This window comes from Pristiophorus japonicus, chromosome 10 (assembly GCF_044704955.1).
Source record: "Pristiophorus japonicus isolate sPriJap1 chromosome 10, sPriJap1.hap1, whole genome shotgun sequence".
NCBI lineage: Eukaryota > Metazoa > Chordata > Chondrichthyes > Pristiophoridae > Pristiophorus > Pristiophorus japonicus.
In genome coordinates, this window is record NC_091986.1 from 26212490 (window position 1) to 26232222 (window position 19733).

Here is a 19733-nt window from a genome sequence, read left to right on the forward strand (position 1 = left end):
GGAAACGGACCCAAACCAATACACTTAATGAAAACAAAACCGACTCTGGAACGGTTTGCTTAAATAAACATATTGGATTTATCCAGAGCTACTTACCGGATAAGATCGAGTGAGGGAGGAGACTTTATTAGATTGTGTTCCATAGGGTCTTGGCACAACCACAGGTGCAATCCTGGATATATCAGGCCTTTGGTAATTCCGAGGCAGCGAACTTGAAACCCGACTTTGCTCCGTTTTAGAGTCCATTGAATGGCGGGTGTACAAAGGAACTTGGCTTGGCTTTTCTGACATATTGTTGACTGTACTTTTCAATTTTGATGCTGTCAGGCTCTCTGAGGCTTGACGTGGAGGTGCCAAAGAAACAGTCTCACGCCTCTGGGAAATGAAAGGAGTTTCACTTGCCACTGCCGAACTCCTTTCGTACAAACGTCTTGGAGGCTTATTTTCTTCAACAAACACGTCTTCATCGGAGGAGTTCAGCTTTCTGTAGTCGGTTTGGTCGCCACTGTGCGGCCCCTGCTGTCTGAACTCCCTGTGAGGGAGGGGAGAGAGAGAAAAAAAAAAGAGGGAGAGAGCAAAAACACTCATTAGAATGAATGCGAAACTGAGATGATAAGTAGGTGTGGTCTGTGAAAGTATTTAGTTAGGTTGCAATTTGTATACAGTGGTCCAACTGAGAGAAGTTCGTACAAACTGCAAAACTAGTCAGCTTCAAGATAATTAGTGTCGTATTTCAATACCCACAAAAGGAACCCGAATACAAAATGAACTACATTTGCTGTTTGCCTTCTATATTCAGCAGCATTACTTGAACAATTACCCCACCCCCCACCCACCACTCCCCCCAACCTTCTATGCATTTTGAATTCAGAACATAAGGAATTGAATATCTGGTGACTTTCACAGGAAATAAAGTCCAATCCTAAAATAAATGTGACCGCACATTTCCCTTCCATCTGTTAAGCCTTACACTTTAATGAGTGATGTCCAAAAAGTATTTTTAGTGCTGATAAAACATTCCAGATTTCACTTAACTATCTTTGGTCAATTCCCTAACATTTTTCTGAAGTCCCGATACTATCTACATCAGTTATCTGACAAATTTAAGCTGCTTAATGTCACAATGTTATTAATTAATTCTATGCACGTCATTATCTTCTCAAACCCGACTTGTACAATCAGTAGAATCAAAATCTCCAAAGCAGTAGCAAGTGTTCCTGTGAACTAAAACTGTCCCAGCTGATTCTCGAGAGAAAAAAAAAGATATACAAGATTTCTGCTCACGTAGTCATTTCAGTGGGGTACAGGCCCTGACCAGAATCCGAGCAGTGTATTTTACCACCAAACTTTCAATAAGTTACCAGATTCCAGATTCCTCAGGATTGTACACAAATAAGAAATTGGCATCATGCATTACCCTCACCTAGGCTTTATTTTTGCTGTGAGTGGTCGATACAAAAAAATGCCATCCTTTGTAGGTGTCGCATGGGAGTTTACAGCGATCATCTGGATTTTACCTAACATACAGCAGATCTATGCTGCAACAAACCCCTCAATATAGGAAGAAAATCTGGATCTGTAAACCTCAATTTAAAATCTAACTGAGGATTTTTTTTATTGGAACTATTATTAGATCATTAAGGTTATAAGATCACTTAAATGTTACCCAGCATTTTCTTGCTGATTATATATACTGTGCATTCCTTTTACATCCCATAACCTCTAATCCATCAAAAATGTTTGACTATTGCTAGCCTCTAAATAACACACGGTCACTGCAATTAATACGTGAAATCTGAACCCAACTGTTTCGTGAGTAGCCGCCATTCAAAAGCAAACAAAAAAAAGTTAACTGTTTAGGGAGATGGTAGATAAATACATTGCCTTGCCTTTTAATGCACACATATGGGTGCAGGCTTCATTTGGCCATCTTCCATCAGAGTTGTGAATTTGCCAAACAAACACAAAACTTCATTTAAATGAAGACTAGTCCAAAACGTTTGATACAAGCAAAAGTTAAAAATTTGCCAACTTTGTGACCGTTTTTTGGTTGATATTTCACCATTTTGGCAAAAAACGGTGAAGCGGGAAATTCGGAGAAGACTTGCATGCCAGTGGTTTTTAAGTACCGTTGGGGAGCGGACTGCTGGCGTGCAAGACTCGAAATAGCGCTTTCGCCTAAAATTTGGCTCACAGCGCACCCGTAGTTAGAACGAAGAAAAACACCCGGGAAAAACCTGCGTTGCTGCCATTGGAACAGCGGTAGGTATGAAGACCTGCAAAAAAGTTAATATTTTTATTTTTTAATTCTTTTGCAGCGATTTGATAATTAAGTGTCTTGTGAATGTTTTAGGATTTTTTTATTTTTAAATTTTTTGGGGGGTATTTTCCGCTCTCCCGAGGCCTAACTCGCAGTGGTATCGGCCTCAGATAAAAGTTGCAGAAAATTTGTGGTTTGCGTCACGAATCCTTGTGCAACGCCGATTTTTACCGTTGGACGGATTGAAGTCCGAATTTTAGGCCTCGTAATGGTAGCGGAGTGATAGCGGTATTTTTGGCGAAAAAATACTGCTATCACCAAAAACTGAATTTCTAGCCCTATAGGATCACATAGGATATATGGCACAGAAACAGGCCATTCGGCCCAACCAGTCCATGCCAGCATTTATGCTCCACTCGAGCATCCTCCCGTCTTTCCTCATCTATCAGCCTAACCCTCTATTCCCTTCTTCCTCATTTGCTTGTCTAGCCTCCCCTTAAATGCATCTATACTATTTGCCTCAACTACTCCCTGTGGTAGTGAGTTCTTAATATACATTTTAGATAATACACAAGCTTTAAAGTGGCTTTCCATTTTTAAGGCAGACTTATAGGGACTTACTACTATAGCACTACCACCTGTCTCCGTATTTAAGGAAGGATATATTTGCATTGGAGGCTGTTCAGAGAAGGTTCACTAGGTTGATTCCGGAGATTAGGAGGTTGATTTATGAAGATAGGTTGAGTAGGTTGGGCCTATACACATTGGAGTTCAGAAGAATGAGAGGTGATCTTATCGAAACATATAAGATAATGAGGGGGCTTGTCAAAGTGGATGCAGAGAGGATATTTCTACATAGGGGAAACTAAAACTAGGAGACATAGTCTCACAATAAGGGGCCGCCCATTTAAAACTGAGATGAGGATGAATTTCTTGTCTCAGAGGATTGTAAATCTACGGAATTCTCTGCCCCAGAGAGCTGTGAAGGCTGGGTCATTGAATATATTTAAGGCAAAGATAGACAGATTTTCTGAGCGATAAGGGAGTAAAGGGTTATGGGGAGCAGGCAGGGAAGTAGAGCAGAGTCCATGATCAGATCAACCATGATCTTATTAAATGGCGGAGCAGGCCCAAAGGGCCAAATGGCCTACTCCTGCTCCTATTTCTTATGTTCTTATGTAATAAGCAGCCATCATAAATAAAGATGTAAATCAAGTCCAACTACCAAAAGATTTCACCACAAAAGGGAAGGTAATGTGACCGTTATACTGTGGATTAGATCTACCAGGGAGCCTTTGACAAAATTAAAACAGAACATCACTGTCCGATCACTGGTTAAGTGCAGCTACTAGAGGTTGGATTACACTATTACACGTAGTATAATAATAATGAATGTATTTATTCTAAACACATTGTTATCCCAAGAAAAGGAACTGATATACTGAGAATACATTGACCCCGTCTTTTGATTGCCCCATTTAGTATATATTACATGCTGCTATTGCTTATGCAAATGCCATTTATAATACAAAATGTTTATTTCATAAATATTAATATTGATTCCAAATGGACATTTTCCTTGTGCATTTAACGGTTGGTATGGTTATGCCAGCAGCCAAATATAGATAAATGACCTTGCCTTCTGCTCCCCCGACCCTCCATGCTATGAGAACTAATGATGTCTGCAAGTAGCAAACGCAAAACCCAAACTGGTACATTCTTGAATATAAAACAAAGAGGCAGCTGCGGAACCCGTGAGCAACATTCTGCCTCACTATCGAGGCTTATTGGAGCAATTCGAAACATTGGAGAATTCCGGGGTCACCTCTCTTCCCTCATTTTTCTGAATGTCTTTGCGGCTCGAGCACTCTCTGTAGTTGTTATTTTCTCAATTTCTTCTCTCTCGTCCTTCTTCTTCTGTAGGTCTGAGGTAAAACTTTTACGACGATTCTTCCACTTTGCCAGGTCCTAGTCATATTTTTTTTTAAACAAACAAAATAAAAACAAATTATTAATGTTTCTACAAACCTTATCTTATCAGCTGAAATGCATACATACACGGAAGGAGAATTTGTATCCCACTTAGATGCTAATGCATACACTGGTGTTCCACGTCAGTAGATCTGGAATGCAATATTCATATTCTATTATTTATCTGGGTTACAACACAGCTGAACGGCGGGCATCTGGTACTAGATTTTCAGAATGCAATCTGTCTGATGCAAGTAGACTACAGACTTCTCTTTGTCAAGCCAGTCTCAGAACTATTGGCAAGCAATGTCACACCAGCAGTTTAATCTTACACCCAAAACATTCTCAACATTTACATTTACATTTAGAGACGTATCAATATAAATAAGGGCAACTTTGAGGTTGACGGGTGTTAAGTGACAACCAAAAAAACTGAAGTATAAAATAGTGCTTGAAACAAAAAATTAAATCTTCAAACATTTCAAACACTAAGGCCGGAATTTTCACAGGAAAAAATGGGTGGGGGGGGGGGGGGGAAGGTGTGATGGGGAAGTGAAAGTCAGAAAAATCTAAAAACCCGACCCCCAAACTGCGCACTTTCACCTTTTACTCAGGCAAGATGATTGGTGGGGTGGGGGGGGGGCATGGGCAGCCAATCCGCTGCCAGGAGGCGAGTTGGTATTTTACATATTATAATGGGGCCTGGAGCCTCTACTTTAAGCAGCTTTGCGCGTTTTACTGCAGGCGGCCAGGGATCCTCCGGGGCTCAGGATTCCCGGTGGCTGCAACGAGGCGGTCTCAGCTTCGGGGAGCAATCCTGGAGCAGGAGTGTTTCGTCCCGGGCCCCCCCCTCCCCCAAAAGCTACCTCATCAGCAGCCTGCACCCCCGTGTCCGGACCCATCTAGGGACAAGTGCCTGGCCTCCGTTGGTGTGGCTCAAATGACCAATTTATTGTAGCCATGCCCCAGCACTGAAGTGTTGCCGAACCACGGCACAGGGTACAAAGTGTAGGGTAATACAAAGAGTCAATGTGTAGGTGATCTTATGAAAAGTGTCTTCCCTCCCCTGCCCAGTTTCACTTCGCATAAACGCGCACTATCCTCCTTGAAATTAAATATTATTTTTATTAAATTTTTCTTGCTATAGTTCCATACAACACAAAAATACACAGCCTTAAATCAACCTCTTCCCTTCATAGTGCATTACTTCCTGGAGCCACATATTGTTCCATAACAAATAGAATGAAAGATTTATTCCAAGTTCCAAAATTATTTTAAAGCTGTGCCTTTAGCCACCTATTTCCCACACTCTGGAATCCCCTTGTTAAACACCTCCGCCTCCCGACTCCCTTTCCTCCTTCAAGCCTCCACATAAAACCTACCTCTATTATCAAGCTTTTGGTCACCCATCCCAATTTCCCTTAATCCTCTTAATAAATACTTTGCCTAAGTCTTCACAAAAGAGAGGGGTGATGCAGATGTTGTAGTTAAGGAGGAGGAGTGTGAAATATGAGATGAGATAAAGATAGTGAGAGAGGATATATTACTGTGTTTAGCACCTTTGGATAAATCCCCAGGCCCGGATGAAATGCATCCTAGGCTGTTAAGATAAGCAAGAGAGGAAATAGTGGAGGCTCTGACCATCATTTTCCAATCCTCACTGGCTTCAGGTGTGGTGCCAGAGGACTGGAGGATTGCTAAAGTTGTACCGTTGTTTAAAAAGGGAGAAAGGGATAGACCGAGTAATTACAGGCCAGTCAGCCTAACCTCAGTTGTGGGGAAATTCTTGGAAAAAATTCTGAGGGATTTAGAAAGGCATAGATTAATCAAGGACAGTCAGCGTGGATTTGTTAAAGGAAGTTCGTATCTGACTAACTTGATTTTTGGAGGAGGTAAAAAGGAGGGTTTTTCAAAAATCAGGTTGTGCAAAATGTATGCAACTTGCAGATGTTCCTTTGGTCCAGTGTTGAATATGGAGTGAAATGGAAAGACTGCTTTTAACTCACATTCTGCCACTGCTGGTCCTGCTCTTGCAAAGCATTCTTCATTTTCAGCATTTCTTCATATCTTACAGATTTAGGAAGTTTAACAGCATCTTCAGCAGACACATCATTGAGCGATTTACTCCTAAAATAAAAGGATATATTCAATAGCCAGAAAATCCATGCATGTTCATTGCGGACAGGAGCATTAATCACTGACTTGAACAAAATAGTCCCATTCGGTATAATTGGTCATTTTTACTCACCCGTGGAGCTGTTTATTTACATATTTATGGGTACAATTTCTCAAAAGATAATTACAGCAAGAATGAAATGCACCTCATCAACTAAACAGCATGTCTCTCTGGAAAATGTAATGTTACGCACAATTAGCCAACAAATTCACTGTACCCCTCATTCAATATATTCCCAGTATGACGATTGCATTTAATATTTGGTGCCAAACTTCACGACATTTTGTTTTAATGGTAATGCAAATGAACACAATTATATTAATTGCACTAAATATTACAATAGTTTTGATTCACATTAATGTTCTTATCTATTGCAATTCATCAGTTATAACAAATGCAGAAACTATCAGTGCTTGCATCAGATATTTTGGCGACGTGAAACTGCAAGATTCGGATCCGATACATTTGCATATGATGAACTATTCAAAAACCCAAAGCCAGCCTGAATTAAACCAGCTATGATCCGCTCAAACATGAATCTGGCATGGTATTGTAAACATGTGGTTTAGAGACATGTAAATCTAGTCTATTGAAAACAACTGCATCGCCACATCCAGACACTAGGAGGCCTATCGACATAATATGGGCTATCAGTATAGGAACGCTTAACCTGCTCATCTGAAATTCACCCCACCTCCCATGTTAAAATAAATGGTTTAATACTTCGGCTAAAAACAGGCTACTCCTCCGCGAAGTACTAGAATCTCTGGACGTGCATCCTGTAAGCAAGATTTCAGGGCCATGGTTTTTTTTTTGTTTCAGCTGGGCAACTTAACAGAATTCAGAAACAAAACGCCTGCACAAACATTAGCTGCTCAGCTAATCAAAAGATTTGACGGAATTTAACCATCTTGCTCAGTCGGACTGCGAGCGCACTTATCCAGGAAACATTTGGTAGTTTAATATATCCGAATATTCATGCAACTTAGATTAGTCCGAATAGTCTTAATTATAAAAAAAACACGTCATCAATTACTTGGTTAATCCTGCAATGTGTGTCTGGACACTTAAAAATATTCACCTGAAACAGAGACTAGTTTTATATTTAAAAGGCATTTATTTGATATCTGTAACAAGTTGGAATGCTTCCAAATAAGTTGGAAGATGGGCCTGGTCTTAGTACCAGCAGAGAGATAGAGGGGGAAGGAACATACGATGGATGATCGACCAACACTAGGTGATCAGTTCCTGACCAGTAGAGGTCCAAGTATAATCCATCTGCCCACTCCCTCTAATTAGAAATAGTACATGGCATGCAAATCTTAAAGGACCTTAAGTCACACAGAAATGAATAACAAAAACCAGACCAAAAGCTATTACTCCACAGGACAGCAATCCTCATTTCAAGATGTGAGGACATCACAAATAATCTGGAAAGGGATATAGACAGGCTAAGTGAGTGGGCAAGAATTTGGCAGATGGAATATAATGTGGGAAAATGTGAGGTTATCCACTTTGGTAGGAAAAAGAAGAAAGCAAATTATTATTTAAATGGGGAGGGATTACAAAATGCGGTAGTAGATGGGATCTGGGAGTCCTTTTACATGAAACACAAAATGTTAGAATGCAGGTACAGCAAGTAAATGGATTGTTGGCCTTTATTGCAAGGGGGATCAAGTGTAAAACTAGGGAAGTCCTGCTAAAACTGTACAGGGCGTTGGTAAGACCACACCTGGAGTATTGCATGCAGTTTTGGTCTCCTTATTTAAGGAAGGACATGCTTACACTGGAGGCAGTTCAGAGAAGGTTCACTTGGTTGATTCCAGAAATGAGGGGGTTGACTTATGACATTAGATTGAGTAGGTTGGGCCTATACTCATTGGAGTTTAGAAGAATGAGAGGTGATCTTATTGAAACATATAAGACTCTGAGGGGGCTTGACAGGGTAGATGCAGAGAGGATGTTTCCCCTTGTGGGGGATTCTAGAACTAGGGGGCATAGTTTCAGAATAAGGGGTCACCCATTTAAAATGGAAATGAGGAGGAATCTCTTCTCTGAGGGTTGTGAATCCTTGGAATTCTCTACCCCAGAGAGCTGTGGAGGCTAGGTCATTGAATATATTTAAGGTCGAGATAGACAGATTTTTGAAAGATAAGGGAGTCAAGGGTTATGGTGAGCAGGCAGGGAAGTGGAGTTGAGGCCAGGATCAGATCAGCCATGATTTTATTGAATGGCGGAGCAGGCTCGAGGGCCCAAATGGCCTACTCCTGCTCCTATTTCCTGTGTTCTTATGGGCCCGAAATTGGTGAATGCCCCCGCCTGCCCAAGTGCCGCCCAAAGGACCGCCGAGGTACCCGGCGTTTCTTTGACCGGGATATTCATCAACAAGGTCCCTCGAAGGTCGGCAGGCGGCAAATAAGGGAGATATGTCGCCAATCTGGGCATACAGCCAGTGGGAGCTCCCAAAGGTGCTTACCGCCCAAGTGCCACCGAGGATGGAGACGGGCCCACGGAGGGTCGAAGACCAGCAAAGAAAAATCATCAGGAAAAAAAAGAACAATCGGAAGACCTTCAGGGAACCCCATTGAGGTAAATAGCTGTGGGGGAAAAAAAAAAGTTTGCTAATCTTTTTTTCATGATCTTCATACTTACCATCGGGGGCAGAACAGCCTCCAGCCAGCGGCCCATCCCCGTTCTGCCGCCGAGTCCCACCCACAGGAATCTGGGAGCCCAGTGGGCGGGAGCTCAGTTGCGCCACTCGGCTGTCCGCTGATGTTAGCGGGCGCTTCCCGGCGGCTCTCCCCTCCGGCCCACCTCAAAAGTGGCACTGGGCGGCTCTTCCAGAGGAATGTCGGCGGCAGTGGGCGGCGAGTTCATCAATTTCGGGCCCTCTGTATTTCTACCACTATCAATCCCATACCTGATCAAAATATGTTTGCAGGACAGGTATTGTGTTCAGTTGCTAACCTTTATGCTTGCTGTAGGGTTCAAGATGCAGGTTACAATTATATAACTAAGTGACTATGCAGCTTTATCTTTAACAATACACTGTCAGCCAAAGTCAAATCAAGCTGCAAATAAGCCAAACGTTGCTTTGCATCTGTTCCGCTAAAGCAACTGCAATATGCAACTATTTCTGACCATCACCGCTTAGCATGCCAGCTGTGTTAGGTGCGTATCTTATTACAGCAGCTGTGACACTCATCTGGGAATTCTTAATTTTGCACTGGTTTTGTAAAATATTACTAACAAATTACTTAAGTAATGGAGTGTACAGATAAGACCAGTGCGCCATGATATTAAAGTAGAATAGCATGACACGCTGTTATAGCTTTGTTTAAATTTTAGAACTGGCAGATACTTAAATGCGATTAGTCTAATCGATTCATGGAAACACAGAGAGAAGAGCTTTTAAAGCAAACTCGGCCTATTGTTACTGATGAACATGCATGCTCTCCTATCCATTGTACTTGGGTACAGTTTACACTGAGAACCGTGGAGAAATGCAGGAGCAAGAGAGGCAACATTCTATCCAATGCATTGTTTCAACATTAAAAACTTTATAAAGTTATGGAATAAATTATTTGATTTATAAAGCATGTATTAAAAATTTAGGAAACTAAATCAAGGAAAGTTTACAAAATGATTGGATTTTTAAGAATGCATTTTACATAATCTTGGTTTGAGGTTCTAATGCCTCAACGTTTACAGAAGTTAGATAGCTTGGGGCTGATTATCCTCCTACAAACCTACTTAAATTCATGTGCCTTGCTACGTGCATCACCAAGGACATCAAAATCTATTTAAATTGGATTGTGATCAATTATCTATGCTGTTAACACATATTGGGCATATTGGCCTGGAATTTGCAGTCAGTGGTGAAGCAACGACATTCACTGCTGGCCCCGAAGTATGCTCCGTACAAAGATCTCGTGATCCCCGTGTCGAGAACTTCGGGTTTTCCGACCCACACTTCAATGGACTGCAGTGGGATCCCCTTGCGTGAAGTGCTGTGACTTAACAGGCTGTCTAAGCAGCCAATCAAAAGGCAGAATTCTCACAGACAGCGAACAAGGAAGTGGGTAAGCCCTTAAAATTCTAACTTTTTAAAATAGTTAAAGAGAGCAAAAGAAAGATTGGGGCTTTCACACGGGGAAAAGGCAAACCTGAAATAAAGATGCTCAAACATTTTTGTAAAAAAATTTAAAAAAATGTTTTAAGTTTCTTAAAGATTTTAATCTTTTTTAAATTAAAATAGACAAATTTCACACTGCACAAAATTAAAATTAGTTTTCCAGGCTCTTACAATTTGTTTAGCAGTCAATATGCCGTTAAAACCAGAGTTAGGCCTAATCCCTTTGGTTCTAATTTAGTGGAGAATTTAATAGCACACTTACTGCAGAAGAGCTGAAGTTTTCGTCCATTTCAATTATTTGAGTGATTATTTGACTGATTGTCGGCTCTGTTGGGGGAAGGGGGGGTGGGGGGCACAGAGCAGCCTGTTTCGGAGCCGTCAATGACCGGCCACAACTTGAGGATTTCCGCATGTGCCAAATCCCCAAGTTGCGGTCAGTTTCAACGGTGGAATGGCAGCGAATGCTGCGAGTTCACCGTCATCTCGACCCCAAACTCTAGGCCAATAAAACCCCTTCAAAACAAGTTACCTTACCCCCAACTCTGCTCATTTTTAAATTCAGGTTTTATCATCAGTATTGAAAATATTATGAAAGTAATTATCATTTTTAAGAAAGAATGGATATCCTGAAGCTCATATTTGACCAATTTCTGTACTGTTATTAGATTTACAAGAGATGGTGGAATTTATTGATCCCAATTACAAATCCATGGACTAAAAATTAATACAATTGATCTTTTAACATGATCTTCATCTTTTACTTGTCAAGAATTTACAGTTAAAACTGGGCTGACTTTAACGTGTTGTTTTCTTGCATACAGCGGAAAGCATAGAACTGCAACCTTACAGTACCATTCTCAGGGATTGAATGCACTGGGGTATTAACACACACAAAGCAATTAAAATTAAATCCCCAGCTCAGAGACACACTTGGGGGCTATTGGGACAGCATTTCATTAGCCTTGTTTTGCAAGCGTGTTATGTTTGTGTTGGCACACAAAGCACAATACAAAACATACATTGCACATATACAGCTAAGCACTTTCGACTTGATTAAACTTACCCTAAGTCAATATCAGCTGACCTTTGAAGAAGTCTAAAGAATTGAAGAAAATCAATAAAAAAAGCATGTAACTGTGTTAACATTGCAAAGCCATGGTCAATACAAAATGGTTCCAGTTGTAACCCCGGGTGTGCATTATTTTGTAATAAGTACAGGAGATGTCACACAAGTAATCTGCTTATACCAGAGTTTACTAAATTCCCACTGTTGAATAAACTGCTCTTTTATGGCATCAGCAACAAATGCAATAATTAATATTTGAAAGGTTAGATGTGCAAATCCATAAAAAATCATTTTGAACCCATCTCATCTGGGTGAAGTAAACATCAAAGTATAGCACAGTGGGAAATACAATTGATTATATCAAAACTCAGAATTATTGCTGAGAATTAAAAAATGTCTGAAGTGGCCATAATGCCATTTTTAACATTTACTTAATCAAAATATCAAGAGAAACTAAAATCATCAGGGTATTCTACAAATTTGTACATTAGCATCAGGGGTTGGGTAGCATAGTGGTTATGTTACTGGACTAGTAATCCAGATACCTGGACTAATGATCTGGAGACGTGAGTTCCAATTTAAATTTGGAATTAAAAAGCTAGCATCAGTAATGGTGACCATGGGCTCAATTTTCCCCAGTGATTTGCACCGTTTTTTTGGGGCGCGACACTTTTTTTGGCCTAAGTTAAAAAATACAAGTTTCCCCAATTAATGAACGCCAGTGTAACTCAGTTAGTTACCATTTTTTTAGGGGTTTTTTTTGAGTCATGGGGCGTAACATGTCACCCGTGCCAATTCTGGCCATTTAGGCGAGTTTGGCCAGCTCCGATTTACTCCAATTCTTCTTAGGCCGGTGTATGTGGCCTCTGTAGAAAAACCTTCTGGTGAGTTAAGAAAATGGGCTCAGGTAAGTAAATTAGTGCAGCAGATGTCTGGACAGCAGCAACAGGGGAGGCAAGAGTGGGAGAGAGGGGCGGGAAGCCTTTTGGGCATAGTTAGGAGAGAGGACCGGGAGGGAGGAGGCCGTTTGGCCTGGGATAGGTGTGGGGACCAGGACTGGGAGGCCATTGAGCCAGGGATAGGTGCGGGGACCGGCACTGGGAGGCCATTCGGCCAAGGATAGGTGTGGCGACCGGGAGGGAGGAGGCCATTTGGCCTGGGATAGGTGTGAGGACTGAGGCCGGGAGGCCATTCGGTCTGTGATAGGTGCGGGGACCAGGAGGGAGGAGGCTATTTGGTCTGGAATAGGAGCGGGGACCGGCATCGGAGGCGGGGGGGGGGGGGAAGAGACTTTAATAATTTAATGGAGGTAAGTTGCTGCAATGTTTAATGTACCTGGTAAGTTGCTGCAATGTATTTTAATGTGCTTGTGCAGGTTGCTGTGAGCTGGCTGTATGTTTCACTTTCCAGCCTCCGTCCGCATTGTGTCCTTGATTTCCATGGCAACCCGATCTTTTTGGTGCAAATCTTGGGCTCCACGCCCAAAATTAAACAACAGGCTAGCCGGTGACAAAATGAAGAAACCAAACGGGGAAACTTGGATGATTTTTTTTTGGCGTATTTGGGCACAAAAAAAACGGGCGTAACTTTTCAAGTACGCCAAAAAAACAGCTTTAGGGAAAATTGAGCCCCATGAAACTACCGGGTTGTCAGAAAAACCCAACTGGTTCACCAATGTTCTTTAGGGAAGGAAATCTGCCGTCCTCACCTGGCCTGTATGTGACTCCAGACCCACAGCAATGTGGTTGGCTCTTAACTACCCTCTAAAATGGCTGAGTAAACCACTCAGTTGTACCAAATCACCAAGACAAAGTCAGCACTGTGTGGGAGTGCCTTCACCAGCTTCTCAAGGACAATTAGGAACAGGCAATAAATGGCGGCCTTGCCAACAACGCCTGCACCCAGTGAACGAATAAATAAGAAAAAAATATCTGTATGCATGGATCCTGTGCTTCAAACCTGCAAAGAGGTTGCAAACCAGACACTGCAACATAACTATATTTAAGGTTTAATAATAGAACAACAAAGTAAACAGTATATGAAAAAGGACAATAGATCTTATGGTCCTCAATGTACAGAAATATCTCAAACATTAATGAAATATTAACGAACATGTATTCTTTTATAGTCTCATTTATTAAGTACCAAATACACTTGTTGCTGCAATGCCCTATCTGTATTAGACAAACTCAGTGACTTGTATTATGAGGAACTAAACATTTGTAAAATCATTAAATGCACAAAAAGCATGCAATCTTCAATCAAAACAGATGTCCAAAAAATATTTTGATCACCAGCCAATGTCATGAAACAACTTAGTACTGTATTTGGCTGAAAGTTGCTTTGTGAAAGCAGAAGGAATTTATGTATTGTGAATTTAAATGAGACCTCACTTTACAATATTCGATCTTTTCCTGGCTATCGTGATGGCTTGTTGAAAATATGCTTTTCATAGGTGAAAGAGAGATTAATAATTCTTTCAGTTTATCAAACTGCTTTGACTAGACAAATGGACAGATAGATTTGATGTGGGCTCGCTCCTTTATCCCCATCTCATTAGATCTGGGGTGTGTATTATTTTAGGATCCCTGCTGCTCCATCAAAGGCTTTGATGGATTATCAATGTGTTCAAAGCCAGCGTTTTAGGAGGTCCACAACATAAGGAACAAGGTCGGCAATGCAATAGCTATATGAAAAGTCACATCGATCATCATGGATGGAGCCATGTCTTTCAAAGTGATGGATAATTTAACAATTAAAAGCAAGTTGACAATTTGAGAAAATGGTGGTGTAAGGGCAATAGCACAGGAGATGGAAGGGTAACATTTGATAGGGTGAACATAAGCAAATTTCCAAGGATAAAAAAGATGGACTAAGAGTTGGAGGCTGAACAATCAGTTACAAATAAATCCAGGTGCACAATACTGTCTGTACAAAGTATGAAAAGAGCTATGGAACGTCAAAGGTCAATATCATGATGGAAATATTTTTGTTTGAAATAGAAATATGCCACCAAGTAAGATTTAAAAACCATTCTACACCATCAGCAGTACTGTGTTACATTTACCTTTGAGAAAAAGATTGGATCAGATTTCTGCTTTCTCTCTCGGCATATCTTATTTGTGGTATGTCACGAGATTTAATGCAATGCTCAAAAACTATAATTTTATGCTGGACCCAGTACTTCTCCAAAGTACAGTTAAGATTTTAATATCTGTCCCCAATGGGTAAGAAAGGCAAAATATACTTCAACGCTAAAATATTTTGATTTTGGACTCGGAAGAAATGTTGCAACATGAAAGCTGTATTATGCCAATCTACTTGTCTCCACATGTCCCTGTAACCTTTGCACACTCCATGCCATAAATGTAAAAAGAGATCATTGACTTGGAGGCGTGAAGTATTGCTTTGTAATGCCAAATGGAAAAGGAAGCAAGATTGGGTTCAAGAAATGCATTCCTGAAGTGAGGAGGGATTAAGGAATATTGTTCGAAGATGGGTTCAGCATTGAGAAAAGGGCAGGAGGGGTTGGGATTCACAGCCTCGGTTCCTAAATAGCTGCTGCTCCAGCGGTGTCTCATTTGGGAATGGTGCCCACATATGCAGCATCAAGTTTAAAATTACATTCAAAATGGACCTGGTGCACAGTGCCGATAGATCGAGATTAGAATGTAGCCCGTGTCTAGCCAGTTGCTTACATGGCATACCACTTCCCCCTTCTCATCCAACATGTGTAGGACGCATAGCTTACAAATGCAAGTTGTCATTCAGCTTCACATCACCTTCTCGGGAATTTGTAAAAGGAGGAGCGAAACACATTTGTAGGTCACTGACGAGTGTGTACGGCACACCAACTGCTACAAATGGTCACTTGAGGTTGAGAAATTAATTGGTTTGTTTTATCGCAAATCCCGATTTGAACTCCCGACGGGGATCATGCGGGTAGGGCCGGAGGCGGACGGGAAATCATCCAGCCCCTCGCAGCACGAGGCCAAGGACATTTTAACTCCTGGGCCTAACCTGCTCGGCACAAACCTGGTGGGTCCGCGAGCTGGCTGGCTGGTGGGAGCGGGAGTTTGGGTGGCGCGAGACCGGCTCCAGGGACCTGACGGAACAATGCCCGGCAGTCAGATAAGTGGTTCGGAAGGGGAAGCCCAATGCAAAAGCGGCCCAAAGTTTCCTTGCTGGGCCCAAAGGCTTTGCCCTGCAAGCCTCAGGTTAAAATTGCAGTTGGGCCCTGATGATGTCATCGAGGCCCGTTCTGCAGAGTTAGAAAGGATACCGCTGCTTTGTGTAAGTGTCAGGGTCTGGCTCGTCTGGTCAAAAGAGCAGGTTAAGATTCCAAACCGAAGGCAGCAAGACCGTAGCGGATAAGTATCCACGGCCATTTTAACTGGCCACCAGCCTGGTATCTGCCAGGTGGGCAGGGTTCAAATTTGCCCCAATACATTTACCAACATCCACTGCAGAAATTCAGGGTTTGACAGGGGGATATATGAACTGATGTGTGTGTATTCCTGCAACATTACAGTTGATATTTTGAGAGAGCAATAGAACAGCATTTCCTTACAGCTCAAGAACAAATACACTTACACCTCATAAAGGGCAAGGGACTGGTTAGAATAATTCCTACCCTTGGCTGATTATACTTCTTGTTAAATATGCAGAACATTTTTGAAGAAACTTTCCTCCAAATATGGTAATGCGACATTTACTGAAATGGGTTCTCTGCTGATCTACAGACAGGTTAAATATTGCACTCTATTCCCTGTATATAGTCCCTGAAGTATCTTAAAGAATGCCATTTTTGTTTTGAGTTATAATTTTGGTGTAGCAAATTTATTGGATGCAAATATTGAACTGCCCCAATTCAGTTTCTGCAGTTGCAATATCAATGTAAAAGGAATCCTTGCATTCAAATTGTGCATTTCACACTACACCCTGGAAAATGGTAACTCTGCAATGTACATCGAAGAGCTTTGCATGTATTATTCATTACAGATGTAGCAGTTGTCAATCATGACAGTGACTGAGAATCAACAATTTTTCTGCCTGTTCTTTTAAGGTTCAAACATTAAATCTGGAATAACCAATGGTCGTTAAATGCTGGTTAGTGTCATCACATGCCTGGCCATGGAAAGGTAAGCCAAAGAAACCAATACAAAACACTTCATATTAGAACAAAGTCAACTTTACAGAAACTCCACATGGTCACACCATGCATGATTCGGTCAGAATGACAGGGACTTGTCACATTGGGCTGCGAGACATGGATGGAACACACACACTTGTAGATACAACACACCCTAACCTCTCAACCAGCTGCCGCTTCTTGTATCTTAATCTGCTGGCCTCCCTTATTGTCTCCCACTTCTTCGCGTCCTCCTCACTACATGAGCCAGGAGCAAAGCTGCTACACTGCACCGTTTGATTAGCTTGGGATAAAGCCATTCTCCGAGAAAGCATGTCATCTTTTTCCGGGCATGGCAACGCATCTTTGCGTTTTTCTGTTGCTGCTGAGACTTGGTCAGGTGGACAAAGGAATTTTGAGCGGAGTGCCTCTGGCAACGTCCACGGATCTGGAAAAGGAACAGGATTGTACCTGTCCGGGGCACCCGAAGGCAACACTTGCTTAGTTTGAGAACAGCGTTCTTTTCTAATAATCATGTCATCTTTTTCTGGATCTGGAATTATACTTTTGTCTCTTCTCTCTTGTGCAACAAGTCTTTCAACTGAGTCGTTAGATTCAACACTGCTTCGGTCCTCAGTGTACAAAGATCTCCGACCAGGATTCGGGTGAGAGGCACCAGTTTTACGACTGAACATATCGTCATTTTCCAAATCTGGTTCCAAGTCCTTATCTGTCTCCGCTTCCCATTTGGCAGAGTGGGCGTGCTGGGTAAGGAAGGAATTCTGCTTCCGTCTTATAACTTTAAGACCTGCTGCAGGATTGTGTTTTGGTCTAGAAATAGAGAAGTCTGCCAGCTCTGAATAAGTAGAACTTTCACATAAGGCTTGACGCAGTGGAAAGATGCTATGTTTTTTTTAAAGAAAGTGGAGAAAAAAAAAGGAATGGAAATATTTACTGGAAAATGATCGACAGTAAAATTTGCATGTTACCAATATCAAATAAGAAAAGACTAGAAACAGCAAGACAGATAGAAAGCATTGTAACAATCATATGCCAATTATTTAAGCAGCAGATGCAAGCTATCTATATTAACAATGTCTTCAGGACTATTTAATATGCAAGTTATCACAGAAATGTGAATCAAGTGTAAAGAATGATATACTTTATTGCATTAGCTGAAGGCCAGATTTCACGGTTCACTGAAGGTAGGAGACATTTTGGTTCCATCAGTTCTCCTCAACCACAAAAAGGCATCCAGGTTCAAAGGAACTGCAATTTCTTATTAACTATGGCCGCAGTAGTTTATCCCACAACTGAAATTTAGCAAACTGCAATATAGCACAGTAGTCAAAAATATAACTATCTTAAATCCAGAAAAAACATCCATTTGGCTGACAATGGAATTGTTCAAATCTTTTATAAGCTTCTCTATTAAATTCCAGGCCCGGTCAGCTGTGCCTTGATTTAATATAAAACGTTCATGTCGAGACATTGCACAAGTGTATTAAATTTTACACAAGGCACAATATAATAGCACAGTGAGTACTACTTTGTTAGTAAATTTAACAGTTATGCAGAGACATCAACCTTGCTTCATCTAAAGTGTGACTGACATCTTCTGCCCGGCCTTGGGATATCGCTGCTGCAGGTTTTATAGTTTGCGAATCACCCCTACAGCAACTTTCAGTGCTGGACTCCTGCCTTTGTTCAGTGCTATGATTATTAATAGTGAAATGGTGGGCAGCAGACTCTAACTCCTCTTGCAACTCAGATGGCTTCCTTCTGTAGTTGGGCGATGGAACAGTAAAAGAGAATCAGAAGAAAAGTGAAAGTTATGAAGAGAGATCAACAGAAGTTACCAGCAAATTAAAATACTTAAAAACGAGAAACAGAATTAAAACAAATGGCTTTCCACTTTTACAAATTCCCATGTGAATTTTATATTTACTTATTACCAATAATTTCACACTCAACAAATATCAGTCTAGTTCTTTAAAGTTTATAATGTGAAAAAAATGTTGAAGCATCCAGAAATAGTCTGAGACTATGAGCATCAATTTTAACATCCAAAACCTGCAGCTTAAATATCTGGGGCTCCAAATTTATTGTTCAATTAAAATCCCTAGCTTGCAGATTGATGAAGGTCCAATTACTTTAGGTTTTCCCGGAGAATATTACGTTTTTACACAAGTTGCTATCTTCACCATCGTCTCAACCAATATTGGATTAGATTGTTAACTTTAATGGACTGAAGCAACCCAAAGCTGTTGAAGGAATGCCAGCTTATTTTTCTCCATTAAAATTAAATGCCATTTCGGTTTATTCCTTTAATGAAACATTATGACAAATTTTGACTACCTGATCAATTTAAACAGATTTTTTGTTTTGCAATTAAAATGCTGGAACTTACTTTTTGTAAAAATATCTTAATAGTTTAGTTTAAGTATAGAGGATTAAATCAGTAGAACAAAATCAGAAAATATGTTAGAAAATCAATCAGAAATAGTAATACTGTAGAATCTGGTTTTAAGAGTTTTTTTTTAAACTTCTGAAATAAAGTCCTTCATAAAAAAACTTGCATTTACATCGCACCTTTCACAACCTCAGGTCAACCCAAGGTGATTTACAGCTAAATGAAGTACTTTTGAAGTGTTGTCGCTGTTGGTATGTAGGAAACGCGGCACCCAATTCGCGCACAGCAAGCTCCCACAAACAGCAATCATGATGTTGTTTGAGGGATAAATATCGCCCAGGACACCGGGGAGAACTCCCCTGCTCTTCTTCAAATAGTGCCATGGGATCTTTTACATCCACCCGAGAGAGCAGTTTAATGTCTCAACTGAAAAATGGCACATCTGACTGTGCAGCACTCGGTCACTATTGCCCTGGAGTGTCAGTCAAGATTTTTTTTGTTCAAGTCTCTGGAGCGGGATTTGAACCCACAACCTTCTGACTGAGGGGGCGAAAGTGAGCTATGGCTGATATCATCTTCAA

General features: G+C 41.1%; 1 protein-coding gene across 5 annotated transcripts in view; it reads right to left on the reverse strand.

The window, feature by feature from the left end:
- LOC139274950 (LIM domain only protein 7-like) overlaps nucleotides 1-19733 on the reverse strand; it is a 251471-nt gene that overhangs the window by 47748 nt on the left and 183990 nt on the right. For all 5 annotated transcript variants that reach the window (XM_070891719.1, XM_070891714.1, XM_070891718.1 and 2 more), the window contains 6 exons: nucleotides 18327-18521; nucleotides 16920-17642; nucleotides 11606-11638; nucleotides 6238-6358; nucleotides 4086-4228; nucleotides 97-532 (listed from right to left, as the gene is read on the reverse strand). In XM_070891719.1, the coding sequence (XP_070747820.1) occupies nucleotides 97-532; nucleotides 4086-4228; nucleotides 6238-6358; nucleotides 11606-11638; nucleotides 16920-17642; nucleotides 18327-18521 (1651 nt within the window). The remainder of the gene's footprint in view (nucleotides 1-96; nucleotides 533-4085; nucleotides 4229-6237; nucleotides 6359-11605; nucleotides 11639-16919; nucleotides 17643-18326; nucleotides 18522-19733) is intronic.